Here is a 27,010-nt window from a genome sequence, read left to right on the forward strand (position 1 = left end):
TATCATTGGAAAGCCCTAAATGTCCTCTGTAGATACCAAAAGGAGGTAATTCTGTAGTATGCAGTGCATGGGAGATATTCAGGTTTAGAAAGGTGCTCTACAGAGGACAAATTTGCATTGCTGGTAGTCAGGAGGCTATATGGATATTGCTTTTCTTCAGAATATGTCTACTGCCCATAAACATGTAGTGAAATCAGAAGCATATGTATTTTTTTCATTTTTAGCTTTTTTCTTTTTGTTTTCTTCCACATGAAGAACTAAAGATAATACATGTTGCTGTTGTTGAAACCAGCTGTTATTGTCTAATGATAATTCAGTTTTATTCGCTTTAAAAAAAAGTATTTTTACAAAAAGTTGACAGGTGTGTTTATAGCTACTATTCTGATCAGTGTTGCCAACTTAGCGACTTTGTTGCTATATTTAGCGAGTTTTCAGACCCCCTTGGTGACTTTTTTTTTCTAAAAAAGCGACTAGCGACAAATCTGGCCACTTTTTCTGATGTTATTGGAGACTTATTTATGCTGTTGTGGGCACCTCACCCGTGCCAAAGCCCCCAGCTGCTATCAGGGCAGGAGATGTGCACACCTGTGCGTCCAAACTGCAAATGAATCACGCACGAGCGAAGTCAGTTCTTTTACTCTTATGCTGTTTTGTGGATCACAAGGTTTAAAACTACTTACACACACACACACACACACACACACACACACACACACACACACACACACACACACACACACACACACACACACACACACACACACCAGGTCACTTTTTCCGGTCCAAGCCGGATAAAGGAGCAAGGTTGGTATTGTGACATGGAAAAAAAAAAAACAATTGCTAAAAGAAATTTTATTTGTAATTCTAAATAAATTCTAAATGCATTTAGGACGTTTGTTACTCACTTTATGTCTCTTCCACGATGTTATTTCTCTCTCCAACAACGTAGGTAACAATGACATTAGCATGACCAATTATGCAAATTAGGCAAGGACGTCGTTTAGCGACTTCTAGCGACTTTTAGGACAGCCAGTAGCAATTTTTCTTACTGAGGTGTTGGCAACACTGATTCTGATATCCTGTGTGGTAAAAAATAAGCTGTTGTCCTCCATGGATTGTAAGATTTGAAAAGATAAACACAGCTTCCAAATTTTAAAAATGAAGCCAGCACAGTTCAGTGCAGGGTTGCTTGCTGTGCTTTCAAAAAGTAGTTTGACTGCATCAAAGTCTCCCCCGCGCAGACATCTGTTTTATATTCTGTTCCAAATATTACTAAATAGAACAGATGCTCATTTTTTTCATTACGAGTTTAGAGCAGGGCTGGACTGGGACAAAAAAAAAATCAGCCCGGGCATTTTGACTAGAGACCGGCCCACCAGGCATTATAGGAAAAGCCATAAAGCCTTTGAATGAAAACAAATGCTGTTGTGACAGTGATGTACACTATCTTGTTGGTATATGTATGATTTCTATACATTTTACATCAGATAAAAACTTTGGTTGTAAGATTCAGATAATTATTTAATAAAAGCGAGACATTTTAAATGAGAATAAGAAAAAAGTATTTCTTTGTGCCCCCCTTTCCCTTTTAATGCCCTACCTGGCCCCCCTGGAAAAACTTTGCTAGACCCGCCCCTGCACAGTTACCAGCTGTCAGCTACATAGAAAAGGATCCTGGTGTCATTTGTCTCTCAGAAACAGTTCATAACTTCCCTTCAACTCATTCATGTCACCTAAAAGGTAAACCTGTTTCTCCATCACCTCTTCAGCTCTGATGATTCAGTAAGGACATCTCCTGGTTTCATCTTCATGTTTCCCTCAATATCCATCCATTCCCTTCCGCTTTTCCTCATCAGAGGAATTTGTTAATTTGTTATATACCTGTTAGAATTGTAGAAGCATGTGTAAATTAGCAGCAAAACAAGTGCAATTAGTTTGTAAAAGCTGCACTGTTGATAAAATATGAAGCAAAATAGAAATGGCCTCGACCATAACAAGGAAGTTCGAGTTCTATCAGGCAAGCAAGGTAACAACTTGGCAGGCTGCTAATGAAAACTAATGTGAAAGTGGTCACAAGTGGATCAGGCAGAACAGACGATGTAACCCTGTTTCACCTTCAAGTGGGCAGTGGAAGTAGCAGGATGTGCACTGCAGCATGAAAAACACCCTGATGAAACATTAACAATTACTTTCTTTGATAATGTCAAGTAAACATGCAAAGCGCTGATAAGAATGGCATTACCAAGCGAAGCTCTTTATCTACAAGCAGATCTTATCTATAACTATAACAGAATTTTTCTATAACTAAGTTTACACTGTTTAAACAAGGATCCAAAGCCTATACTGCAGCTTATTGTTAGAAGAAAAACTCAGAAAAAAGGTTTAAAAAAAATGTTCTGCTGGCATTTAATTTGAAGATAAGAGAAGCATTTTGCAAACACTTTGAATCCCCAGGGGTTAAATATCTCATACTGTCTTTCTGCTCAAACAAAGTTTTTGTCACCTCCATAAAAAATAATCTAAGTGTGTGTGTGTGTGTGTGTGTGTGTGTGTGTGTGTCTCTTTGAACAACTGTACAAATCCCGTGTCCTGTTATTTTTCTCTCAGCCTTTCTCAGTAAAAATATGTTTTCATGTTCAGCTGGTGTTTTCAAAAGTGGCTTAATGCTTCTAGCACTTTTTGTTTTATGCAAATCCTTGCTAGTTGCCAGAAGCTTTTTCCTCTGTTCCCTAACTCATACAATTGCATCTTATAACTTTGAGAGCATTCAAACTCAGAAGGGTTAAATTATATTGATTTTGTACCTAAGACAAAAAGTAAATTTATAAATTTAAACATTTATGTTCTTCGATCAGTCCCTTCTTGTTTTAAACAATTCAGGGAGAGAAGAGTAAAAACACACACATAGTATACAGAATTAAATAGGGAAAAGTTTTTTTTTTTGCTGTTGTTTGTTTTTGACTATATTTCTTGAAAATCAAATATTCAGTATAAGCACCAACCTTAGGAGCTCAAACAAAATCAAATTCAAAAATCAGCCTTATTCAGTCCTTCTTAAGGCTGCCTTCAAAAGTCCCTGCTGACTCGTGTTAAAATGCACCAATTTAAAGAAATAAACCTTTCATCTAAAGATGGTCGCTAAAAGTGTAGACAGCGATTGCTATTTCCGCTTTTATTTGACCTCCATGAGACTGATGAGAAAAATCTGGTCTTGGCACATAAGTGCTACAGTACCTGTTCACCTGTGCACAAAAATAATGAAAGCAAGTGAATTTAACTAGAAAGCAACAGTCCATTCTATGTTGTTAGCATCTCAAATTCATCAGAAAAGCTGAACCCTTCAAAGAGCGCAAAATGTGGTTGAAAGACTTCTGAGGCTTTCAGCATCTCCATGGCGACAACCTGTGTGAGACTAAGCATGTGAAGCTGGAAACGGGCAGAAACCACACAGATGTGTCATGCATAGAGCTCACAGCATATACTGGCTGCTAATAGTTTTAATTTCCTCTTGAACACATTTTCTTTGAGGGGAGCACATTTTCTCGTAACTGTCTAAAAATCTGAATTTTAAATCGTTTAAAATATCTACAGCACATCAGCAGTAACGAGCATTCTGACTGGTTTACCAGCATTAGAAGCCCAGCTCCATGCATTAAAAAAAAGACTTACTTCTTACTAGCAACAGTGCCGCACTTATGGACACTCTCGAATCCTGCTAAGGCATTTTGGCAGTTGTTTTTTTTTGTTTGTTTTTTGTTTTTTGCTAAATGGAAAAGTGCATTCCCGCTGACCATTTTTAAGCACAGCAAGAGATATCAGTACACAAAGACGTGCTGTTTGAACAGTGATATTTCCAGTGTTGGGACTAACGCGTTATTAAGTACATTATTAAATACAGTCCAGCCCTGTGTGCAGCTCATCTGCAGTCTGGTGTTACCTACATCTTCCTATTCGGAAGGCTGAATTTCCGAGTTCTGAGTACAATCAAAATCACCACGACTGCAGTTTTTGTGTTGGATGTAAAAGGCGCACATGACGCTGTGACGTAGGCTAGAATCATGGCAGCAGTCAATGACGGTCCAGGTGTGGGATTTCTCTCGTGGAAATATGCACATTATTTTTCCTTTCTATTGGTAGGTGGCACAGTGCACTTGTGGCAAGTAAGCAAGCTAGAAGACTGGCAAAGTTATGGAAGCAGCACATTAACAAGAGAATTCTGAGTAAAACCAAAGTTACTTTCCCTAGTAACTAGTTACTTTGAAAGTAACGAGTAACTTGAAGTAACTGAGTTACTTTTGATGGAACTAGTAATGTAACTAAGTTTCTAATTTAAAGTAACTTACCCAACACTGGATATTTCTGATGGCTGCACATGCCACTGTGAGACTAATGGAGGTAATGGAGCACTTTGCATGTACCTGCTTATTCTTACGCAGCCAACAAAAAGCATATGCATACAGCACCACTTCACACACACAAAATCTAAAAATGTTTTCAGCTTGCTAGAATAATAATTTAATGGAATTCATAGCCAAAGAAAGCTCACTTTCCTGTGCAATGCTTTAAGGCTCTACTATTTAGAACACAGTTTGTCACCTCCAGATTGAATTATATGATACAGACAAAGATAAAGTCTGTTCAAGCAGCTAGGGGTTTTTTGTTATCTGGGGTGTTTTTTGGGTGAGATTCACCCTTTATTCAGTGTTTGATGTGAGAATATAATCTTTCAAGCGCAGGTTCTACAAGTGCTTTAGTCGTTTGAAAAAGACATGCTCGACTGGAGTTGGGGGAGATGCAGTTTATGTTAGATGAAAGGCACAGCTGATGAGATGGGGTGAGAATACAACCCTTCTCATCACAAAGGTCAAATGAAAGCACATCAAAATGCCTTATTTTTCCATCGCTATTAAAGTAAACATTTGGCAAGTGATGATAAAGCAGTCGACTCTGTACTGAACAAAAATGCATAAATACACACAATGTACAATGTGCAATGTACTGTTTTAAAATAAGGAGGATTTAAAATGTATAACGTGCTGGCAGAAAATTGCCAGGACATTTTCTGTGTTTTATGGATTTTATTTTTTTACTTTTTTCTTCTTAAAACCAGGTTTAAGCCCTGATCTTGCACATTTTCAAATTACCTGTATATCATTCTGTTTTAGGTTCACTCCATATTTTTCCCCTGGCCATCCACACTGCACCTGCGTGGCTCTATACTGAAGCTGTAACGTTTCTTTCAAAGCCTCTCCCGGAAGTGGCTTAAGCACATTAGCTTAAGTACTGCACACTACTTAATTACAATTTAGAGGCACTTCTGTTTTTTCATTTTGAGAAACTTTAGACTTGAAGATTTGCCAGCGGTATTTTTCTTTGCTTGTTTTTAGCAACAGAAAAATACACAAACAAGTTATGAAATCTGAACCGTAATATTTGATATTTATTTATTTATTTATTTTTAAAGTCTGTTGACTAATCATCTGCTGAAAGACATTTCAGAGTTTTCAGTGTATCCAGGAAATCCAGATAAGGGATATCCAGCTCAAAACTTCCTGTGTCATGTGTTGTTGTTTTTTTAATATGCAACAATTTTTAAAAAGCTAATAAAAGGCTGCGCTTTCATCTGATAATGGCTATGGGATTTCATTTTGGCAAATGCAATCATTCTTTTGCTCTCCAGACAGGCTGTTTATCTGAATGCAATGAAAGCCTGCTAGGACTCTGGCTCTGAATGAAAACCAGGAAGTTTGCAGTAGTGATGTGTCCTGTGTGTCGAAGCTTCGAATCGTGCGTCGGGTAATCGCGGGGGCGTTTTTCTGAAGCGCGTATCGAGGCTTGCTTTGATTACGTAGGCAGTGACGTTCGAGGCCTCGCGGGCAGTCCGTACCACGTGACTGATTCAGGGACTGGTTCACCGGTTCGCGCCAGATTCGAAATAACATGGGCAGGAAAACAGCTGATTCCCCATCACACCGTGTTGTGGAATTGGATTACGTACGTGCTACATAGTTACTTGTGCATTTCTTCTTCGATGGAACCAGCAAGGAAGAGATGTTTTTTTTTTTTTTTAAATTTTGTCTCTCCTAATAAAGTATGCACACAGTAATAAATATCACAAATGATAAACACCAAAATATAAATAAACAACACTACACATCCTATAATCTGATTTCTGTCTTTTAGTTTATTAAAAAGTGAAGCACCAAACACTATTGTGTCATTATCCAGATGTACATAAGGTTTACACATCATTATAATCAAAGAGCCCGCTTCACTTGAATTGTCCACTTGATGGCGCAGTAGAGCAAATGAATCATCACAATGCTTCGAACCATGAGTCGACCAATTGGATGGAAAGCTTCAGTTCATCATGAGGCTTCATCTCACCATCACTAGTTTGCAGTACCATAAATCTCTGTATATAATTGTGATGGATGCATGCAACCACACAACTGAGATACTTAGTTACCTGACCTCCGCTCCAGTCCTTCCTGGTTTGGCTGAAAGAGGAGGCTGAGGGTGGAGCTGGTTTAAATGCAGAAGCCAATAAAGTGGACTGGACCATCTATTGTGATCATGCAGGGGGAATGGGGTTCTTCTTGAATGATGGTTAGCTGTTATCTCTTTAGTTTTCACCTTTGGTGTATATAATGGTTTATTCATTTGCTATATAACTGGAGCTGTTTCTCATTTGGGCAGGTCAGTTTGTTGAGTTATGTTTTTGTTAAATGACTTTTGAGTGGCGGTCTGTTAAGTTAACCTCTTTTATGGGCCCACTTGGTTCTTAAAAACTTTATTTTTTGTTATTTTGAATTTTTGTAATCATCTTGTCCTTTTTGGGGGTATAATAAAACCCATTTTTTTGAAGATTACATTTGTGCCTGTGTGTTCCTGGCTGCTTGGATCATGACAATTGGTGGCAGCAGTGGGATACAGCCAGTTTAAAAAAAAATACACACACACACACAAAAAAGGCACAGTTGTTTTTTTTGGGGGTTTTTTTTTTTTGAGATTTAAGATTAGTTTATTTAATAACCATTTCCACAACAACCAACATTCAGAATTAGCATCATCACAATATTTCATATCAGGATACAGTGATAGAATCTGAGACACAAAGGCTATATACACTACACAATTAAAAACCGAATGATGAACCAGATAACTAGTGAATAAGATAATTAGCTAATCAAATTATTCAAAAGACACGTTTGATGCATTACAACAGAATAGAAAATTATTTTCAAAAGGCACATTTATTGAACAACAATGGGACTGTCTTGCATGCAAATGACTATTTGCATGAGATAAAAGTTTCAGGGTTTTTTTTTTTTTCTCCCCACTCCTTATCAAACCATGCAGAGAGGAGCAAGGAGTGTGAGAGTAGTCCAAGGAGATGTACCAAGCCAGCAAATGGGCTCAGAAGGACAAGTCGATGCAGAACAGGAGGAGAATGGAGCTTCTGGAGGGGTAGACAGCACTGAGGGCCAAGGTAGGGAGCCAACGATATCGGATCTGATCTCTCTTCTCCGTTCACATATGGGCCAGAGATTTTGATCTCTTGATGTAAACCCTGCAGAAAGCCCTAAAGAGTTGTATGCACGGCTGAAGGAGCTTTATGTAAAATGGGTCCACCCTGAAGATAAAACCGTTCAGGACATTGGGGAAATCATCATCCTTGAGCAATATTTACGAATGCTATCTCCTGAGTTGCAGGTGTGGGTAAAAGAGCATAATCCACCCTCTGCTGCAGAGCTGGCGTTAGTATCTTGCCCAAGGATATTTGGCATCCTGGAGGCAGCCTGGGATCAAACCACCGACCTTCTGATTAGTGGTTGACCTGCTCTGCCACCTGAGCTACAGCCACAGTACAATGTTGCTGTTGAGGGGTTTCTGCTGCTCCTGCTGCTGATAGTGCTGGAGGGCAGGGCTGTGTTGATCTGAGACTCTAGACATTAAAAAGTCCATAGGAGAGACGGTAGCTGATTAAACAAGTATCATGAGATAATAACAAAATGCAAAGATTGGTGACAGCGCTTGGAACCATAAGGACACAAAAAACTGTGAGAAATAATTTAGGCTCTGTCTGTGAATCAGTCTGTGTCTCTGAGTTAACTTGTGTTTCTCCTACAGCTCCGGACCGCAACAAATGCGCGTGCTCTTTGTGAGCTCGTTCCCGGCTCGTAACCAGCGCGTTCTGCCGTCAAGGGCGATCATTGGTTAATAGTGATCATGTGACTGATGCAAGCCAGATCCTTTTATTTAGCAAAACTGTGATTAATAGTTAAATATTATTGTTGAGGGGCACAGACAGGACTTCGCACGCACACATTAAAAAAATAATAATAATAATAATTTAAAAAAAAAAAGTTGCCTCAACATAAGGGCACTTTGGGCACCCATCAGGAAAGGGGCGGGTGCTCAAGCCGCCCCCCCCCCCCTCTGCACGTGCCTGTCAGAGAGGAAGTGTCATTAAAATGCATGAAATAGCAAGTTAAAGACCCAACGTATAAGACAGAACTCAGATCATTGGTGGCCAATTAATATTTCCTGGGACTGTTGTGGAGGGCAACTCCGATAAGCTTACAAAGAGATAAATTTAACACTGAGCTGAATGAACTTCAGCTTATTGGTGCAGCCTTTCACTACAGTTCGATGTTCACATGTGGCCACTTGGGAAAATCTTTTGCCTGCCTTAGAATTAGATGATCCCCTCTGAGCAGTAGAAAGGTAGCGATATTAAGGAGGAAGAACCCTCATTAGACAGGAAGAGACTTCTGACACAGGCATCAATCCAAAGTGACCAATAGGGAAAAATTGATAAATATGACTGACATTGCTGTCATCAAGCTGCCCAAACTTCTGTTTTGACAGAGCTGGTCATACTTGTTGATGATCAATTAATCAAGTGAATTTGATTATCGGCACCTAGCTGCTACTTATGCACTTACTACCTATGGAAAGAAGTAAACGTGTACTTAGTTTTTAACAGGACTGGATAAAGTATTTTAGACACTTTCTTTTTCATATTCCTGTATATGTAGCCTTAAGAGTTTGCATCCAGATATACTGCAATCTAGACAGCATTTTTTACTCGTGTTGCGTGTTTCAGCAAAACACCTATGATTTGAAAAATATGTCACAGAGGCGCTGCTCAGAAGCTGAACAGTACTGCTTATCAAGCAAGAATGGAAAAACAATTCTCTTTCTTTTCAAAAGAACAGTAAATGATCCTTTCAGTTCTGAAAGGGTTACAGCGTTGTTAAAAGAAGATGAGATGCAGCGCAATGCAACACAATGCTCCCGGCCTTCTGGAAATGTGTTGGTGCCATTAAATTAAAAAATCTGTTCAAAAAATGTTCAAGATGGGCTTTACGTCTACCAACAACTGCTCACACTGCCAAACCAATTCACCGGACGATTATATCCACGCTCTTTGGTTCTGTCCACCAGTTCAGAAGTTTTGGCGCAAGATATGTGAAGACTTATCAAAGTGTCTGAAATGTAACATTCCAACTTCCCCCTTTGTGTGTTTGTTGGGCAGTTTAGATAATGTCACTTCAAAAAAGAATATCGCCCATATGGTTTTCACTGCCCTATGCATAGCCAAGAAAACAGTCCTCATGAACTGGAAAAATAAAAATAATCTTAATTCTAACCAATATAGAAATTATCTATTAGATTACATTAGTCTTGATACAGAAACTGCTCTCCACATGAGATCGATTGCTCTGGGCTCCTTTGATCAGCTCCATCACCTAGAGGGGGTGTGGGGTGTCATAGTTTGGTCCATCAGGGTGTACACCTCACCCCTGGCGTCGTTGCCCACCTCTCAATTTTAAATACACGTAGACATTGAGGGCTATCAGGAGGGACTATGTGTTTACCTGCTGCTCTCTGGCAGGTAGCTCCATGCCCTCCTGGGTTTTAAATGCACCTTAGAACACACATGCATCAACACTACAATGAGCGGGTGGAGGGAGGTTTGGAGTCTTCTCTCACCCCCGTTCTCTGCGGCCTGCTGGAGCAGGGGGGCTAGGAGGAGGAGTTGGCCGTCCGACTGCGGTCTGGAGTGTGGGGCCTCCCTGCTGCTGCGGAGTCGGGGCGGTCTGCCTCCCCCCACCGCAGGGAAAAGGGTAACACCACCTGGGTCTGGGTGCAGTTCCCCCTCCAGGGGCAAGGGTACCTAGACCCGGTTCGTAGAGTACGCTTGGGGAGTGTGATCGTGTGTACAGCGTCTCTTTATGTTTGTCTCCACGTTGGTTGAGTGTGGAGTAAGTGCATATGAGAGCATGAGGGTGGGAATGGATGTTTGTGTCTGTGTGTGCCTGTATGTCTGTGTCTATATGTCAGGTTGGGTATCAGACGCCACCTCTCTGGGGACATCTCAGGCCCTCCAAGGTTTGGAGGCCTATCTCCCCCCACCACCACTTCCCCTGCCAGTGGCGGACTCCCTCAGGTGTCGGTGCGTTGGTGGTGGTGATCACACCCACAAACTACACCCTTTTTGGCTCCTACCTCAAAGCACACTGTGTTCTGTTGATCTTATGTGCTGCACAATAATGTTTAATATTTAGTATTTACTGTCATATTCCCATATATCATTGTGATGCTGTTTATTCTATTACTCTTGTTCTCTTCTGCTTGTTTTCTTTTTTCTTTCTCAACAGGTGATCGATAGATGCATTTTTTTTCTTTTTTTTCTCTGCCCGTTCTGTTGGTTTTTGTCTTTTGCCCTTCTCCCCCGTCCCTCTTCTCAGCTGTTTCTCTTTCCCTCTTTCTTTCTCCCCTTCTTTCCCCCAGTCAAGTCTGTCCCGTATTCAGCAAGTGAAAATAAAATAAACAATAAAAGGTGAATCAAATGGACCATTACGGCAAGGCTGGGATGGTCAGTTTGGTAAAGTAAATCCGTTGGGCATCTTTCTTTGCCTTTAGACAACAATTCTGATGGCAAAAGAGCCAAACGGGACAGGCAAAAAATAAATAAATAAATAAAAATAAATTAAAAAATCTCTTTCTAAAAGCAAGAAAATACAAGGTTTCAAGTATTTGCAAGTATTTGCAATGTTGTCTTGGTACTTTGTGTTTTCAGATACATTGAATATGTTACTAATTAGCAAATAATTATTGTGTTTTCTATTTACAATTTACACAATGTGCAATCTTTTGTAATGATACTTTAATAATGTCTGTCATTGCAGACAGTAAAGCCTTGCTGCAAATGAGCAAAAATCATTTTCACACTGCAAACAAGTGCATTGTCAAAACAGCAATTAAGATGATAGGTGATTTATTTGGAGCAGGTTAAAGTGATCTCTTTTCCATCCATAAATACATCTCCCACCTGTACCAAAATATAATGATGCAGAAGTGCAAATGGGTCTTTTTGTGCTACAGTGTTTGATTCCAGTACTTCAAAGGGTCATAATGTTACAGCAGGGGCATGATGACATTGCATCTCCACAAAATCATAGTTGTCTGTTCACTCTTTTGGAGCAGATGAGGCTAAATCTGTATGCTAAACTAGAATAGTTCCACCACCTCAGGTAATGTAAATTAAATAAATAACCTGTTGAATTATTATACCTCTTCTAAGGTCCTTGTAGTTTACCTTAGTATTTTGACTTTATACTCCAGCTCCCGTATTTAAGAGGGAATATTTCTCTTTTTTTTTTATTCCACCGAGTTTATCTGAGAACTATTACAGCATATTAGGACTTAACATCATCAACATGAAAACTTAACATCATACAGTTATCATAAGCTCAGCTCAGTGTATTTAAACTCGAATGTTGGTACTTTACTACAGCGGTCCCCAACCCCCGGGCCTCGGACCGGTAGCGGTCCATGAGTCGTTTGGTACCGGGCCGCGAGAGTTGAGGCTCAGGTGTGAAATGTATAGTTTTCAGGGTTTTTATCAATTTTCAGCGTTATTTTGTTATCGTTTTTATCGTTTACTTGGTTTTCCTTGGTCTTTTCACGTGTGCTATGAATAAATTTTCTTTTTTTCGGTACCGGTACTAGTTTTATTTTGTTGTATTTATCCACGACACCTTAAAGACCGGTCCATGAAAATATTGTCGGGCATAAACCGATCCGTGGCGCAAAAAAAAGGTTGGGGACCGCTGCTTTACTACAGGAAATGTGAGATGAGAGATGAGATAGCCTTTATTTGTCAGTTGCAGGTCTTTTTCCCGAAGATGACCGACCTTGCCGACCGTACATGCAATACACAAACATCACATTGGGGAGACAGGTCAGGCTAGGTAGCGAGGAAAAAAAACATCGAAATGTGTAACATGTAAACATGCTGAAGTACTGCAAAAAGGACATCTTTTGTGATCCTATTCTTCTTCTTTGGCTGCTCCATTTAAGGGGTCACTGCAGCGCCTCAACTGCCTCCATCTCACCCTGTCCCTTGCATTCTTCTCTTTCACATCAACCCTCTGATCTTTCCCTTTCTCTCCTTCTACATCCCTTGTCCAGTATATCCATTATCCCTCTGCACATGTCCAGACCTTCTCAGCCTTGACTATCTATCTATCTATCTATCTATCTATCTATCTATCTATCTATCTATCTATCTATCTATCTATCTATCTATCTATCTATCTATCTATCTATCTATCTATCTATCTATCTATCTATCTATCTATCTATCTATCTATCTATCTATGCCCTCGCATGAATTGTAATTACCTATGTAATAAAGTATTAATGGGAACAATTTTTTATCATGAGTAAAGCATTCAATCAAGTTACGCAAATATATATTTAAATTTAAAATGTGGGAGTGAAAACAGAAAAATGAAGGTACATCAAGGGGTAAAATGTTCCCATTTCATATTAACTATTCAGACATGTTTCAAAGTCTAAAAGTTCTTCTAGACTTTATAATTATTATGTAAATGGGAAAGAATTTCTCTCCTAAATATCGTAATGTATTTATCTATAACTATATCTGCCATTTGTTTCAGCGTTCGTATTTTCATTTTCCCTACGTATGACGCGGGTTTGGCGCGGTAGTAGTTTCTGGCGACGAAAACATTTAGGACATATGTCACATGTAAACCGACCAATCAAATCGCTGTAAAGATTAAAAAAAAAAAAGAAAAAACAGCCCCCTCGTCTGCGCAGACTCAGTCACTGAGGAAGAGTCAGAGCTCGCGTCCCACAGAGGATTTCACGTCTCCCTAAAAAGGTACAAAATTGCCACTTTTTTGTATCGTTTCAGGTGTCATCGGTGGTCACAAGTTTAGTTTAACGCTATTAATAGTCGCTGTCTGTATTAGAATGTAAACGGTAAGCCTGTTTGGTTGGGGTTTACTTATGTTTTTGTGGTAACCGGCAAAAGCAAGCTAATCCGGCTAACGTTACCAAGTAGTAGTTAGCTTGGCAGCTTTATGTAAATGCTAACGTCAGCTTTTGTTTCATTGAGCACCTCTGGGCTCCCCTCGTGCGACTTTGAGTGACCACATTCACACTCACCCAGCCTATGAAAAGCTTCATTAGAGGCGGCTTAAAACACAAAACAAGTACAGTTCACAGGTTGACACATTCAGTGTAGTCTGATATTAAGCTATGGTTCTCTGCAGTCAGAGTACCATTGACAGATTAGGGAACTTGTATTGTAATTACGATGTTTTTGCTGCAAATTGTTAAATTAGAGTCCAGCGGACTCTTAGATGACCTGTGAAAGCTCATTTGGTTGAACACGAGCATGGGTATGTTTTTAATGGCACTTGTTGTTTTGTGACTGAATGGGAAGATTTAATGTACTTTCCCATACAGTGCAAGTTACTATCATGGGTCAGCTAAAATCATTGAAATCCACCTGGTCCCCTGTGAATGAGTTAACTTTTTTTTTTAAATTTTTCACAATAACTTTGCTATAATTAATGGGGCAGTATAAGGTTTAATATTTATATATATATAGAGGACATGGGGATGGGTAGAAATGTTATGCTTTATGTACAAAACAAGTGCTCTGCGAATGTCTGATCAGAAGTAAATGTGACTACAGCAGTAATGATCATGTAATACAGCATAATGATCTTTTCTGAATTCAAGCCTGTTAATTTTTGCCATAAAGTTCAAATGTTAAAGTTGAACCTAAGAAAAGGCGTCATTTTAGCACAGAGTATAAAATGTCCGCAGTGAGGACCTTGGTTTCCTGTCGGTTTTCTCATCTCTCTGCTGCAAAAGCAACCTGATTGAGAAACGTTTCCACTGACAGGTCATAAATTTTGTTGTGTAATGTGTGACCTAAGGCAAACGTGCTCCGTTTTTACATAAAAAATGCTTGTGTTGCTCCCAAACACATCCAGGCTGACAAGTCTTGCTACTGCTGTTAAAGAAAGGTCAATTGTGCTCATTTCCTCTCCGACTTTTGTTGATGGTGATTCCTGATTATTCTGATTCACAGCTTCCTTTGCTTCCTTCTATTCATGGATTGAATTGCATTTGTGTTTCTGTGTATCTTTATGCATTAGCTCTTAGGAGCTCATCATCACCTGTAAAGCTGTATAAGTATCGGGTTGACGGGACTGAAGGAAGCGGCACGTCGTACGGGGAGCTGCCTGCTGAAATCGCCATGAGTTACAAACCCATTGCTCCTGCACCATCTGGCTCCAACCACACTCCACCAGGTACTTTAGGACCAGCTTTAATGTTGTGCAGTGCCGTTATTAGCATGTTGTCAGTTTCCTGTGGTGTGTATGTATAAAACAGTTCACACTGTGACTATGTTCAACAGTCCCATTGCCTTCATAAACCAGTGCTGCCCCACACAATATTTTATCAGTCATTAACAATACAGCATAATAGTATTATTAAACTATTTTTTAAGATTTTACATTTGAAACAAAATTGCTTGTGTTTTAGGTTCAGCCTTTAATGTGTTCTATCTCTTCTCTCCTTCTGGCCAGGGTCTTCTGTGCCCTCTCCCTCTCTTCCATCGTCGTCCAACTTCAGGCCAGCCTTCAGTGACTTTGGCCCGCCCTCCATGGGCTTTGTTCAGGTACAACAACAATTTAATTGCTCTGATACTTGAATACAGACTGCTTTAGTAAAGAGTTGTCATGTTTTTACTGAAGCATAGGTCACCAAACATGGATTTTCAACCACTCTGATTATGTCAATACTGGACCTTAACTGAGTAAATAAATTTAAAAAAAAAACAACTTGTGTATTCACATACTTTTCACACTCATGTCCCAGCCTGGGGTTTGATTAAATTCACCTCTTTACTGTTACTGAATTATTTCTGAAAGGCGTGATAAAATCTGCTTTATTTGAAGCTGCACAGAAGTTTGTTTTTGTTCCCATACATCCAGCAAAAAGTGAAGCATTAGGAGTTAAACAGTTAAGTTTAAGTAAGTTAAGTTAAAGCATTACAACATACAAGAAGATACTATAGAAATGTCTATCAGTAAAGTCACCCTCTAAGGTAGTAGAAAAAAATGTGCCTTTCTGCACTACTTATTAGTGCTATATTGATTAAGTACAGTAAATATTGTTGGCAGTGGAAGGCGGTCACGGTTTGACTGAAGCATGTTTCATTAGCATAAATTGAAACCACTGAAGGGAACTTGATTTCAAAAGAGTTCTGAGAGGACATGGGAGCAGTTACATTATTGTTAGATGAGACAGTGAATACTTGAACACTACAATACTACATCATTGCAGTATTATAATTATTTCATCATTGTTACACAATGTTCCCTCTAAGCTGCGCGCGTGCGCAATTGCGCACAGCTGGCACAGTCTCTGTGCAGAAAAAATCTGCATTGCGCACAAAAAAAATCCTTACCTGAATTGAAATTAAAGTAAATACGTTAACAATTCTGTTTTATAGTGTTAGTCAGTGAGTGACTGGCTGCTCCCCTATGGGATTAGAACGATGCCACCTTATCCCATAGTCCAGCCAATGATGCGATTCACATTCGTATATACGCAGCTAATCAACGTCGTTGACAAGCTATGACAGTGTCCTTCTGTGCCGACACTGGTGTTTTAGCCAGCAAAGCGGCGTGGCTGATGTGGAGTGAAGCCACATTAATGACAATGTGTACAACCATTGGAGATGTGAGCAGGACAGACGGGAAAAAGTCTGGACTTTATACCACTTTTTAAATTGTGTTGATAGGTCATGTGAAACCAGAGTTGTGATAAAAAAAGAAATATACAATGTTTGGTTTTCTTTCTTCCTTCCTGAAACAGTAAAAACAGCGTTTTATAAGGAAAACGCTCGAACGCAATCTCCGCCTGTTAGCAAAGACAAAACCAAAACACCCCCACTCTTTCCTATTGGTCGAAAAATGTACCATGTCGAGCAATCAAAACATGGCATTTAGTTGTAAAGAAACGGGAGGAAGTTTTAGAAGTTACGGCGGTTTTGAGATGTGAGTGATTTGGGACATTTAGCGCAAATCTTGTGTAGTTAGTGTGTAGTGTATTCAATAGTTTTGTTGTGTGTGTCAGAACTAAATGTTACAGGTGTTACAGGAGTGATGCATCTCCTGTTGTCAGGCCTGCAGGTATCAGGCTTTTGATGTTCTCCTTTATCATAGTGGACAGAAATTATTTTCTTGGTGGCACAAATAATTTGTGTGGCATCAGATTTGATGCAGAACACCTGATTGTTCTGTAAATAGTGTGAAATGTTTGTTTAAAAAAAACCTTTTAGGTAAACAGCTGCAAAAAACTTTGTTGTTTGCAAAACTCAGTTACTTTTTTGAAGAAGTAACTATATAATTAATTGCCCAGCATTGGTCTTTATATACTGTATTTTACAGACAGAGAGTTACAGGACTCTCTCCCAGACCACAGACTCAGACTCATAATACAAGTCAGAGCTTTATAAAAAAAATAAAGTTGTGTTTTCAAAATTGGAGTTCAAGTTATTTGTACTTCCAATAGTGTTAACATACTACACAGGTCATGAACAAGATTTCTTTTAAATTTTCATTGTAAGTGGGCTAAAGCAGTTAATTAAAAGTAGTCTAACATAAATGTAAATGCTGTAATTTGATTATTTTAATAAACCATGTAACTTGGATGGATTCGATGCTGGCGTGACCACAGTGCACAAGTCTGCTGTTGCTCACAGTGGTCCAAGGGTCCGCTCAGGGAGTTTGTGTGTTTGCTCAGACACATGAAAAATTACAGGGAACATTGTTGTTACATCTGCTGTAAAAAGCAAACATATTTTTCATGTCATTCTACAAAAAAAGAAGAAAAATCTACATTTTTTCATTCATGTCTGGTGTGTATGTGGAACTGTGACATGACTAACGTTTTTTACTACTTTCCCAAACAGCCTGTGAAAGTGTCCCAAGGGTCCACCTACAGTGAGCTCCTGTCTGTCATTGAGGAGATGAGCCGTGAGATCAGGCCCACGTACGCAGGGAGCAAGAGTGCTATGGAGAGGCTAAAGAGAGGTATGTTTTAGTAGTCAAAAGTGCATGTCAGTAGGATTCAGATCATTGTTGTTGTTGTTTCGGTGTTTGGGGGGTGGGGTGAAGTTTTTTGTTTTTTTTAATGCATCTATTATGCAAATGGAATCAGAGGAAGACTGGTGAACTGTTCACTTGCCTTAGCTCTTTGGTGAATGTGGATTTCACACAGCTTATTCTGAAAATGCTTATTTACTAGCTGCAGTAACAGTGCTCTGTTATTATCCTTTTATATAAAGAAAATTGTCTCTGACTCCAGCTGAAGACTTAAAGCCCAATAAACACATTTATAAGAAATTTGCCAGGTAAAGCCCCCCATGACAGCTGGAAGTTATCACAGTCAGTTATCCACTAAGACACATTTGTCAAAGTGTGGGGCACAGTGAAGAATTTAGTGAAACTGAGTTGCATACATGCATTTAAAAGATAAGGTTTGTCACATGACTGTGCAGTCCTGTGAAACTATAAGTACACTCTATTATTTGGTAGCTTGTGTACATTTAGCAGCAATAACTAAAAATAAGTTCTCATTTTCTGTATGGCTGAGTTTCATATCTTTGGAGTAATGATCCCACTCTTCTTTACAAAGCTGCTTCAGTTCATTGAAGTTTGCAGGGATTTGTTCTGTACCTCCACCACTCTGATAGTTCAAGACAGATGTTTGTGCTGATATGCTGTGTTTGATTTGTGTTGTGCTGTGCATTACCCAGAATATCTCCACTTTAGTCTTGTGTGTCCAAAATGCATCATTCCAGAAGTCTTGTGTATCCACAGTATCTACACCTCCTTTGGTCTTATTGTAGAACAGGATCAGTTGTGCTTTTTTTCCCTTCTCTGGTATTTTCATCCACCATTTTGTTGAGTCCAGATTTGTGCATCACAAACCAAGAAGATCTTTAGGCCATACTCGACGGGCTTGTTTGGATTATATTGTAAAAATCTGAACCTTCCCGTGAATGGCACAAGCGTTTGTCTACAGTGACACAATCACTGGGGATAAACTGTGTGTTAGTTCTTGTTGTGTAAAATAACCTAAGTGGTTGCACTCTTTGTGGTCCACAAAAATATATTCCTGACACTCACACTTTGTAAGAATATAGGGTAATTCCATAGGAAACAAATGCAGGAAGTTTGGGGTAAAAACACAAAAACTAGAATTTTATTAAAAGTATAAAAGGAAAGTTAAAATTTTAAATGGCATGATAGCCAAAAAGTGTTTTTGAGGTATAGCTGGAATATGAAATGACAGCAACTTTTCACTAATTAGGTAAGAAAACAACATTAGCGGGTCTTCTTTGAAATACTTTTATGGGTTAAATCAACTCAGTTTTCTTGGTTAATGAGAGACCTCTAACTTGGCAGTAATGACTGTTGTGTTTGTTGTATTTGAGGTTTTTTTAAATTTCTTTATTTTTTTGTAAACTTGCCTTGTGTTTGTGTCATACAGGTATAATCCATGCCCGTGCACTGGTCAGGGAGTGTCTTGCAGAGACGGAGAGAAGCGCCCGCACATAACCTTTTGGACAAATCCCTCCACCTGGCACTGTTTTTCCTGTGACACCTGCCCACATCGTGATCCCCATTCGATGTTTTAGAACCTTTTTTTTTTTTTGTTATTATAAATTAAATCCTTCCTCTTTCCACTGGCTTTTTAGAGGTGCATTATGCCCCCTTGTATCTGTTCACAGCATTTCCCCCTCGCCCATTTTGGTAAAGACAAACTTTCTGCAACTCGTTGGGCGTACGCAAACAGAAAATTTTATATCTATTTTAAAAATGTGGGGAATTTCAGCACATTTTTAGGTCAAGCTGGGGATATCAAAGTGGATGGGAATGTTTATATTTGTTCAACAATGGGATTTGACCAAGAAAGTTGACTTTTTTAAAAGATGTCCCCACTGCACCAGTGCTCCTGTGTCGATTTTGAACATCCAGTTTTCAACCCATGAGCATTTTCTGTTATTCTGTACATCTTGAATATCCTCCTGTTCCTTTCACCCTTGTTTTGTTTTCCGTATTTTGTAAACACACATCGGATGTTTCTCATTCCCAAGAACTCTGTATATCTCATGTCAGTTTGTTAGTATGGAAATTTTGTAAACCAGATTTTTGAGATTCGGTATGTATAAATAAAAAAAAAAAAATCACAAAAAAACTGTAAAATGCTTTTTAGGTTTTTAAGATGTTACAGTAGGTTTTATCAAACAAATGTGACTCAACATCTTTGAATGGAGTGTTTTTTGTTTTTATAAAAGTAGTTGAAATGTTTATTGACCTTGGAAATAGTGTTTTGACAACATACTTGGCAGATTTATTTCTTTATTTTTAGGAAATTAAACTCAACGGCCTTAATCTAGAAAACGTTTAAAGAGCAAGGACAGTTTGTTTTTTTTCACTCAAGACTTCTGATTGATAGAAAACATCCAAATTTTTTTTTAAAATAAATCCAGCTCTATAGGCCGTATTTAACAAAACACAAAGCTGAGGATAAACACAGATTTATTTACAGTTCCACAATCACAACCTCAATAACATGTCACTGCAGGCAAGCTTGGGCTAAATGACGCACTGCTTCACATGAACAGTAGAGTAGCTCTTTCTAAGCAAGTGAATGAGATACTGTGAGTTTGCGCAGAGTACATCTTGACATAAAAATAAAGGTAGTATTTAGTACATACGTGAAATAAGTACACAGTAGAAAGCAAAGACAATGAAAGTGTTTTATAAGATTGTCGCAGAGGTTACGTTTCATGGCCCACGTATCATGTAGTCATGGTGATTCTGCTGTGACCATAATAGAAAGGGGGTGCGAGGCAAAGATGAGATACATGATTGTCCAAAAAAACAAGATTTTCTGATCATTTTGATCATGGTAATGGGCTCCCAAATTGCAGATAAGTTGATCATTAAAAGGAAAACGCTCCCTTTAAGAAGGTAAATGGAAAAAAAAAACAACCTTCCTTTAAATTAATATTACAGACTGAATTAATGGCTGTGCCTTACATTACAGTCCTCTAAAAAAACTGGGTTTTCACTTTAAATTCCAGCTACAACATAAACATTTTCAAATCAAAATCTTAATTTAACATTTAGAGGACTAAAGCTGCAATGCAAGTTTTGTTTGCGCATCGACCCGTGGCTGGGTGTTTGGCTTGGATGGAATAAAAGTGAAACGCCGAGCGCGCCGACTGTTTCTCTCCTCCATCTTGAAATTAACAGGCATCCTCTCAAGTCCAACTCATCGAGACTTCAACCCTGCAAGAAGGAAGGAGTATAACACGCTTCATTAAAACACAATACGACTTACTTACAAAACAAGCTCCTCACTTGCGGGCCTGTGAATATGATCAGTGCAATTAGGAAAAACTCAAACTGCACTGACTGTAGTGGCAGTAGCTGGTGGCGTGTTGTAGTTGAACAGGTCCTTGTAGCGACCCTTTTCCTCCTTCTGTTTGGAGCGGATCCTCTCCTCCATGGTTTTCAGCTCCTTGGCCACAGACGGTCCCAGAGAAGGATCCAGTTCCAAGAGCTTCGCGAAGTCGGCTCGCGCCTCCGTCTCGTTCCACACAGCAGCGTGGGCTTTAGCGCGCTTGTAAAGGGCCTTTACGTTGTCTGTTAGGAGGAGGAAGAACAGCTATTCAAACTACAGCATTGGTGACACAGGGCAGGGATAGCTCAGTAGGTAAAGTGGTTGCCCATGATTGGAAGGTCAGGGGTCGAATCCACTGAACGGCTACCCTGAGGTACCCCTGAGCAAGGTACTGTAGCCACCCACTGCTCCTCGGGCGCTGCACTGGTGGCTGCCCACTGCTTCACTGGGTGAATGGGTTAAATGCAGAGGAGTAATTTCTCTACAGAGACTAACACATACACATCATTATTAGATAGGAGCTCAACTGGCTTGTTATCCATCATAATTTGCAAATTATTGTAATGTGTGACATGCAGAAAGAACGTTTTTTCTAAACCTAACAAGAATTTAAATCCACTGAGAAGTCGAGGAGGCCCGAAAACACTCGTTTTATTAAAATCTGACTACCACAGTAGCAGGAGGAGCAATTCTTGTGCCTTGCCATCACATCAATCCTTCGGACGGATGAGCTAACGAGAATAGCAGCGTCCAATAATATTAATGACAGTGAGACGCTTTTCCATGCCATAATAACCCTGAACAACTGCACAGTTCACTTGTATGGCATGAGATATAGTTTAGTGTTTGTATGTGCAGAGGGCAATTGTGAAGCAATCAGCTGTCACAAGTAAAATAACCTACGTATAATGATTTATTTTATTATGCTGAGCACCCTTGTGTTGGTGATAAAACTCCCAAATGGTAAAGAATAAATGCCAAAAATAGTAACAGTATTTTACCATTTTAATATAGAAATGAAAAAAAAACAAAAAAACAAGACTAATACGACAACCACAACTGATACGATCAGTCAGGTTCAGGCTGGTTTCTGCGTCTGTTCAACTTTCTGTGTAATACCCCGGAGTGGATCGGAGGACATGGGCATGACATCGATGCGTGGTTGCATCTGTGGCCACGAGGTGGAACCAGGTGATCCACTGACCCAGCTCCAGACCTAAGCCAGGAGGTGCGACTTATCTTTGACGATGAGGCTAGTAGTTGTGGCGGTGTCAGAGTCAAGCGTAAGAGGGGTAAATAATTGAAGTTATGCAATCTGCGACAACTTTGACAAAACTGACTCTAACAGAGTCACATTTGTTTAAAAAAAAAAAAAAAAAAAGATTAAAAGATGTATTTTACCAAGTTTCTTAGCAACGATAATGTGCCACAGAAAGGCAAAAGGGAGAAAGCAACTAATGCTGTATTATAAGCAAGACGCTACAGGGCTCTTGAGTGCGACCAATTTGGTCGCAAATGCGACCAAATTTTTCAGTGGTGCGACTAAAAAAAAAAAACCATTTGGTTGCACCTGTGCGACCAACTGTTCAGGTAGCAAAAAAAAAAAAAAAAAAAAAATCTGCAACCTTCCCTGTGGTCAACAACAGACACACATTTTGCCCCTATCGTGGAATAACCTATCAGAGATAGTAAGGGGCGGGACCTCTCTGATTGGCCGTGGTCCAGTTGAAAGTGCAGGTGGAAGTGGGAGGTGAGTAGCTTGAATAAAGCGATATCAATTCATTAAATCCTGAATCGACTTTTAAATATAACTGTGTTTTGCCAGAAACGCCAGATTCTCAGATTAAAGCTCACAAAACCATTTCAACAACAACCAAACAGCAAATGAGAGCAGGTACACGGATTCCACACAAAGACGTAAACACAGAACGACCCGACGCATCAGAATCAACTTTGTCTTTCTCGGCTTTCTCACCCGACGGCCCGTAGACGGACACGCTGTCGGAGCTTAGCGATTCTGATGCGTCCGTTCCGCGCTGTGATAACGTCTTTTTGAAAACCGGAATCGAATGGATTATAGAAATCAGTGATGATACCCAGCCCTAGTGAGCAGCCTAGGCACGACAGAAGTGGATGTAGCTGCAATAGGAAAAGAACTATTGCTAACTTTTCTGTTAAGTTAAGGCCTGATCTGTCTGAAATTCATAGCCAGTGCTCTGACACGGTGTCATCAATCTTTGAATGCTGAAAAAGCACAGTGTATCCAGAAAAACACATTATATTATATCAATTATTATAAAATTTGTGTGCCCCTAACTTTTGTGCCGGTACGCCTAACTTTTTAAAGTTAGGCGTACCGGTACGCCCATGGCAAAAAGTTCGTCTAGAGCCCTGCGCTAACGTTTAAGTGGTGTCATCCGTCAGCAGTGAAATTGGTGCAAACTAACTAAATTTGAGTCATGCAGCCTTACTCTCGTATTTGAAGAGAAGGGACGAGCAGTGCTCGATGACCTCGTAATACTGGCCCTCGAGCAAGAGGCACTGACAGTAGTTGAGAAGCAGTGTTGTGATCATCCCGTCCAACTTTAACCAACTTTCATCTCCAGGTTGCTCCTGAATAAAAGATTTCACAAAGTATTAACAAAATGACAAGAGACACAAATCTTAATTCCACTTGAAAACATATTCAAGGAAGGAAATGTATGACAGCAATGTGTCCATGGTTATCAGTGCACAAAATGCATGACTGTCCCCCAACCTTGATCTGTAGGTTTTTAAGGCAGGCGATGCCATTGTAGTATTTGTCTCTGGCCTCACTGATGTGGCCTTCTTTGAAGAGCTTGTTGCCCTCCTCGTGGATCTGAGGCACAAAACTGAGTTTCTCTTCATCCGTCATGGCCCACACATCCAGCTGGAATGACCCGGGAGGAAGAACCTGGGCAGGTAGAGAGACACATGAAGTATATTTAGTATATTTGATGCACCTACTAATGGAATATAATGAGTGTATTTACTGAGGAAGAAATTTGAAAAATATATATTTTTCACTAGTATTTTCTTTCCTTTTTCATGATCCCATGAAAAGCTTGAAAATATTTCATAATATAGATTAAACAACTTTACAGTTAATACAAAGTTAATACAGGCTGAAACAACTATTTGATTTATAGCTAATTAACTGAAAATTATTCTAATAATGATTTTTCATATAAAAATAACACATTTTTACAGTACCAGCTTTTGACAAGTGAGATTCTGCTGCCTTTTAGCTCATTTAGTCATTGATCTACTTAATGGATAACGTAATGATAATAAAATAATAATATTATCCTTCACATTTAAAAATCTGACAAATCAAACATGCAGAGCTACCTGCTGTGGTGACGTTTTGTGAATAAAAAAAAAAGCTCTATTAAGTTTGGACTACTGGTAAGATCAAACAAGCATAATTAAGGTGTCACTTTGGACTAACAGCACAATCTTTAATGGCCTAATCAATAAAGAAAATACAAAAATATATATGTACAAAAACTCAAGTACTGTGTTGGTGCTATTACTGGAACCCAACCCAGCACCACCATTGATGTTGCTCTCCTTCCTGCTCACCTCCAGCAGCTCGATAGTAAAGACAAGTGGCTGTGGATTGGCTTGGAGATGATCCAGGTCCTTGTGGCCCAGAGAGTGGTGCGAGTGGATCTGGGCAATGCCACAACAGTGCCTCTGGCCTTCCAGAGGGTCCTTACCAACACTGATGTTTCTTAAGGACTGGGACACAAGCGGATAAAGTGCTGTGTGCTGAGGAATGAGACAGAGATACAATCAGCCCTGAGGAAGAACGAACTGTTAAACCAATCAATTCCAGTATCACCAGCTTACCAACCTTGGTGTCACAGGTAAATTCTGCAACTTCTCCTTCTCTCATAGTGATGACCAGTCTTTCCCACACAGCCAATTTAAACTTTTTGCCCAGGATGAGCTCCATGGGTTTACTGCGGCCCCCCATGGTTCTGGAGTCATCCAGCACGGTGCCCTCACACAGGCTGGTGCGGTAGTGAAAGACCACCTGATCATAAAAAGGGAAATGGTGTTATTACCTAAAAGAAGGAAGAATTAGCACCCCCAAATGACATATCTGTAAAGGTCTGCGTTGTATCACACTGTGACCAATCACAAAAATGAAAAATTGACTGACGTGAGAGCTCGACGAATCAGAATTTACAAACACAGGCCGTCCTGTTCCCGCCCCTATCTTTCCATCAGATGAAACAGAGGGGGGGAAACGAACCAGGCCTAAAACGATCCTAACCCCGTCTACTACTGTATCACCATAAATCGACAAAACACTCTAGCTTGTCGGTGATGTGTGTACACAGAAGCGTCCGATACAGCAAAGACTCGGACTGACTCGAGTCCAAAGTGTTAGCAAAGGTATAAACGCCGATAGCATTAGCTAACGTACCTCGTCGCGTTACTCAGACTAAAGCCTGGATTGAACCCGATCAGTCGCTGGGACCGGAGGTCTTACCTTAGTTCCATTGGGAAAGGTCGATAAGTCTCCTTTACCGGGACTGGTTAATTTCTTTTTAATTCCCTCCGCGAGAAGCTTGCGAGCCTCTTCCTCCATCCTCGGTCGACTCTCAGTTCACGAGATATCACGATCTTTCGCGAGTGCTGTCGTTTCGTAAGACGTCATTAGGGGCGTCATCTAGCGCGAGCTTTTCGTTTTAAAAGAAAAACAGCTGTAATGGTTTACAATTGTAGATGCTCAGAAACAAACACGCAAAATAACGAAATAAATAGATTAAAAAGATTATTATTTACCTACGCTTTTATTACATTGATATTACCTCCTGGTAAGAACAGTCCCGATGTCGCCAGATGATGGCGCTCTCGAATATCGGGATAATGCAACGTATTTGTTTTAATCACAAACACACTAAACGTTTCATATGTTTTTACTTTTTATGAGTTCTCTATGTACATTACTGTGCAAAAGTCTTGAGCCACCCCCTCACCTTTTTATATTTTCTTTCCGAGGAGAGAGACTTAATTGTGTCTTGCAGGTCTTTCAGAGATTTTCTTTAGACATTGGCTGCTTTTTTCTTTTTTTTAAAAAGTTTTTTTTACTCATTTTCAGTCCAGACCTTGTACCTTACAATTTTTAGAGGAATGTTTGTTTGTTTGTTAAGTAACTTAACACTGACCCACAAATCATTCAAGCACAAAACAAATCCAGTGAAGACTTGACACAGGACCTGAGAGATTCTTAATAGAGCCATCTACTGTTGACTGAAGACTCATCAGAAACTGTCTAACTGGAAGGGTGGCTGTCAGGAAGCCATTCTGAAGGAAGGAGACCAGAGAGAAAAGGCGGAGGTACAGCCATCTGTAAAACACAGCGAAGCCTCTGTCGTGGTCGGTGCATTTCAGCCAGTGATGTTGAAGATCGTGCCACATTTGATGGGAATATGAACACAGAAAAGTGCCATCAGATTTTGACCCACCATGCAATATAATCTGGAAAGCATCTGATGGGCAACAGCTTCATTTTCAGCATGACAGTTATCTCAAACACACTGCCAGCAGCATACACACCATGCTTATCTGTTATTTCTCCTCCTCTGTGTGGATGTGAAAGTCTGCAACCCATTGATTTCCCACACTCTACCTGCTAGCCTCCGGCAGATGGACTTCATCATTTTTGTGAATTACCACTATTTTTTCTCATCATAATGGCCCAAACATTGTAGCTTCATACAGAGTGATCATCAGTGCAGATCACCAAGAACCCTGTTATTTTTAAGAAAGTGCTACCTTACTCCTGGCTCAGCAGTTATCTGACCAGTATGACAGGAAAGCAGCAGAACCCAAGTGTCCTTCATTGGGTTTGTTATTATTGCTGTTATTTCTTTTTAAAACTGGGATCACTGGAGATTTAGATATTTAGAATAATCTATTGTCAATTTAAATGGAAATAGTTTCTGTTTATTGGGTCCAATTGCTCTTTTTAAGAGTCAATTAAATCAACCCTGAACATTCAAGTGCTTGTTTAGCTTACTTTCATATGCACACTCTACAGAGATTAAAAGCCTGCTGGTTTGTCATACTCATAACTGGTCTGATCAGGCTTGAAGTACCAAACCAGTGGCAGTATATGTAGCACAGTGCTGCAATTCAATTCATT

General features: G+C 39.7%; 2 protein-coding genes across 2 annotated transcripts; one reads left to right on the forward strand and one right to left on the reverse strand.

Annotated features, from left to right (window-relative positions):
- Positions 1–13,017: 13,017 nt before the first annotated feature.
- cdk2ap2 (cyclin dependent kinase 2 associated protein 2) lies at positions 13,018–19,611 on the forward strand. The gene is made up of 5 exons (XM_026171087.2): positions 13,018–13,201; positions 14,493–14,648; positions 14,928–15,019; positions 17,321–17,441; positions 18,904–19,611. The coding sequence occupies exons 2-5, from the start codon at positions 14,594–14,596 to the stop codon at positions 18,969–18,971; spliced, it is 336 nt and encodes a 111-aa protein (XP_026026872.1). The 5' UTR covers positions 13,018–13,201; positions 14,493–14,593; the 3' UTR covers positions 18,972–19,611.
- Positions 19,612–19,938: 327 nt separating this feature from the next.
- On the reverse strand, positions 19,939–25,515 carry aip (aryl hydrocarbon receptor interacting protein). The gene is made up of 7 exons (XM_026171083.2): positions 25,352–25,515; positions 24,707–24,889; positions 24,433–24,621; positions 23,585–23,761; positions 23,298–23,439; positions 20,839–21,068; positions 19,939–20,711 (listed from the first exon to the last, which is right to left on the reverse strand). The coding sequence occupies exons 1-7, from the start codon at positions 25,448–25,450 to the stop codon at positions 20,706–20,708; spliced, it is 1,026 nt and encodes a 341-aa protein (XP_026026868.1). The 5' UTR covers positions 25,451–25,515; the 3' UTR covers positions 19,939–20,705.
- Between the last annotated feature and the right edge of the window lie 1,495 nt (positions 25,516–27,010).

Source organism: Astatotilapia calliptera, chromosome 6, assembly GCF_964374335.1.
Source record: "Astatotilapia calliptera chromosome 6, fAstCal68.1, whole genome shotgun sequence".
NCBI lineage: Eukaryota > Metazoa > Chordata > Actinopteri > Cichliformes > Cichlidae > Astatotilapia > Astatotilapia calliptera.

Excerpts from the sequence above, each read along its gene's own strand:
- cdk2ap2 (XM_026171087.2), top strand. The coding sequence starts at position 14,594 with ATGAGTTACAAACCCATTGCTCCTGCACCATCTGGCTCCAACCACACT. Across the intron at positions 14,649-14,927 it reads CTCCAACCACACTCCACCAG|GGTCTTCTGTGCCCTCTCCC; the intron begins GTACTTTAGGAC and ends CCTTCTGGCCAG. Across the intron at positions 17,442-18,903 it reads TATGGAGAGGCTAAAGAGAG|GTATAATCCATGCCCGTGCA; the intron begins GTATGTTTTAGT and ends TGTGTCATACAG.
- aip (XM_026171083.2), bottom strand. The coding sequence starts at position 25,450 with ATGGAGGAAGAGGCTCGCAAGCTTCTCGCGGAGGGAATTAAAAAGAAA. Across the intron at positions 24,622-24,706 it reads AATTTACCTGTGACACCAAG|CACACAGCACTTTATCCGCT; the intron begins GTTGGTAAGCTG and ends CTCATTCCTCAG. Across the intron at positions 23,440-23,584 it reads TTAAAAACCTACAGATCAAG|GAGCAACCTGGAGATGAAAG; the intron begins GTTGGGGGACAG and ends TCTTTTATTCAG.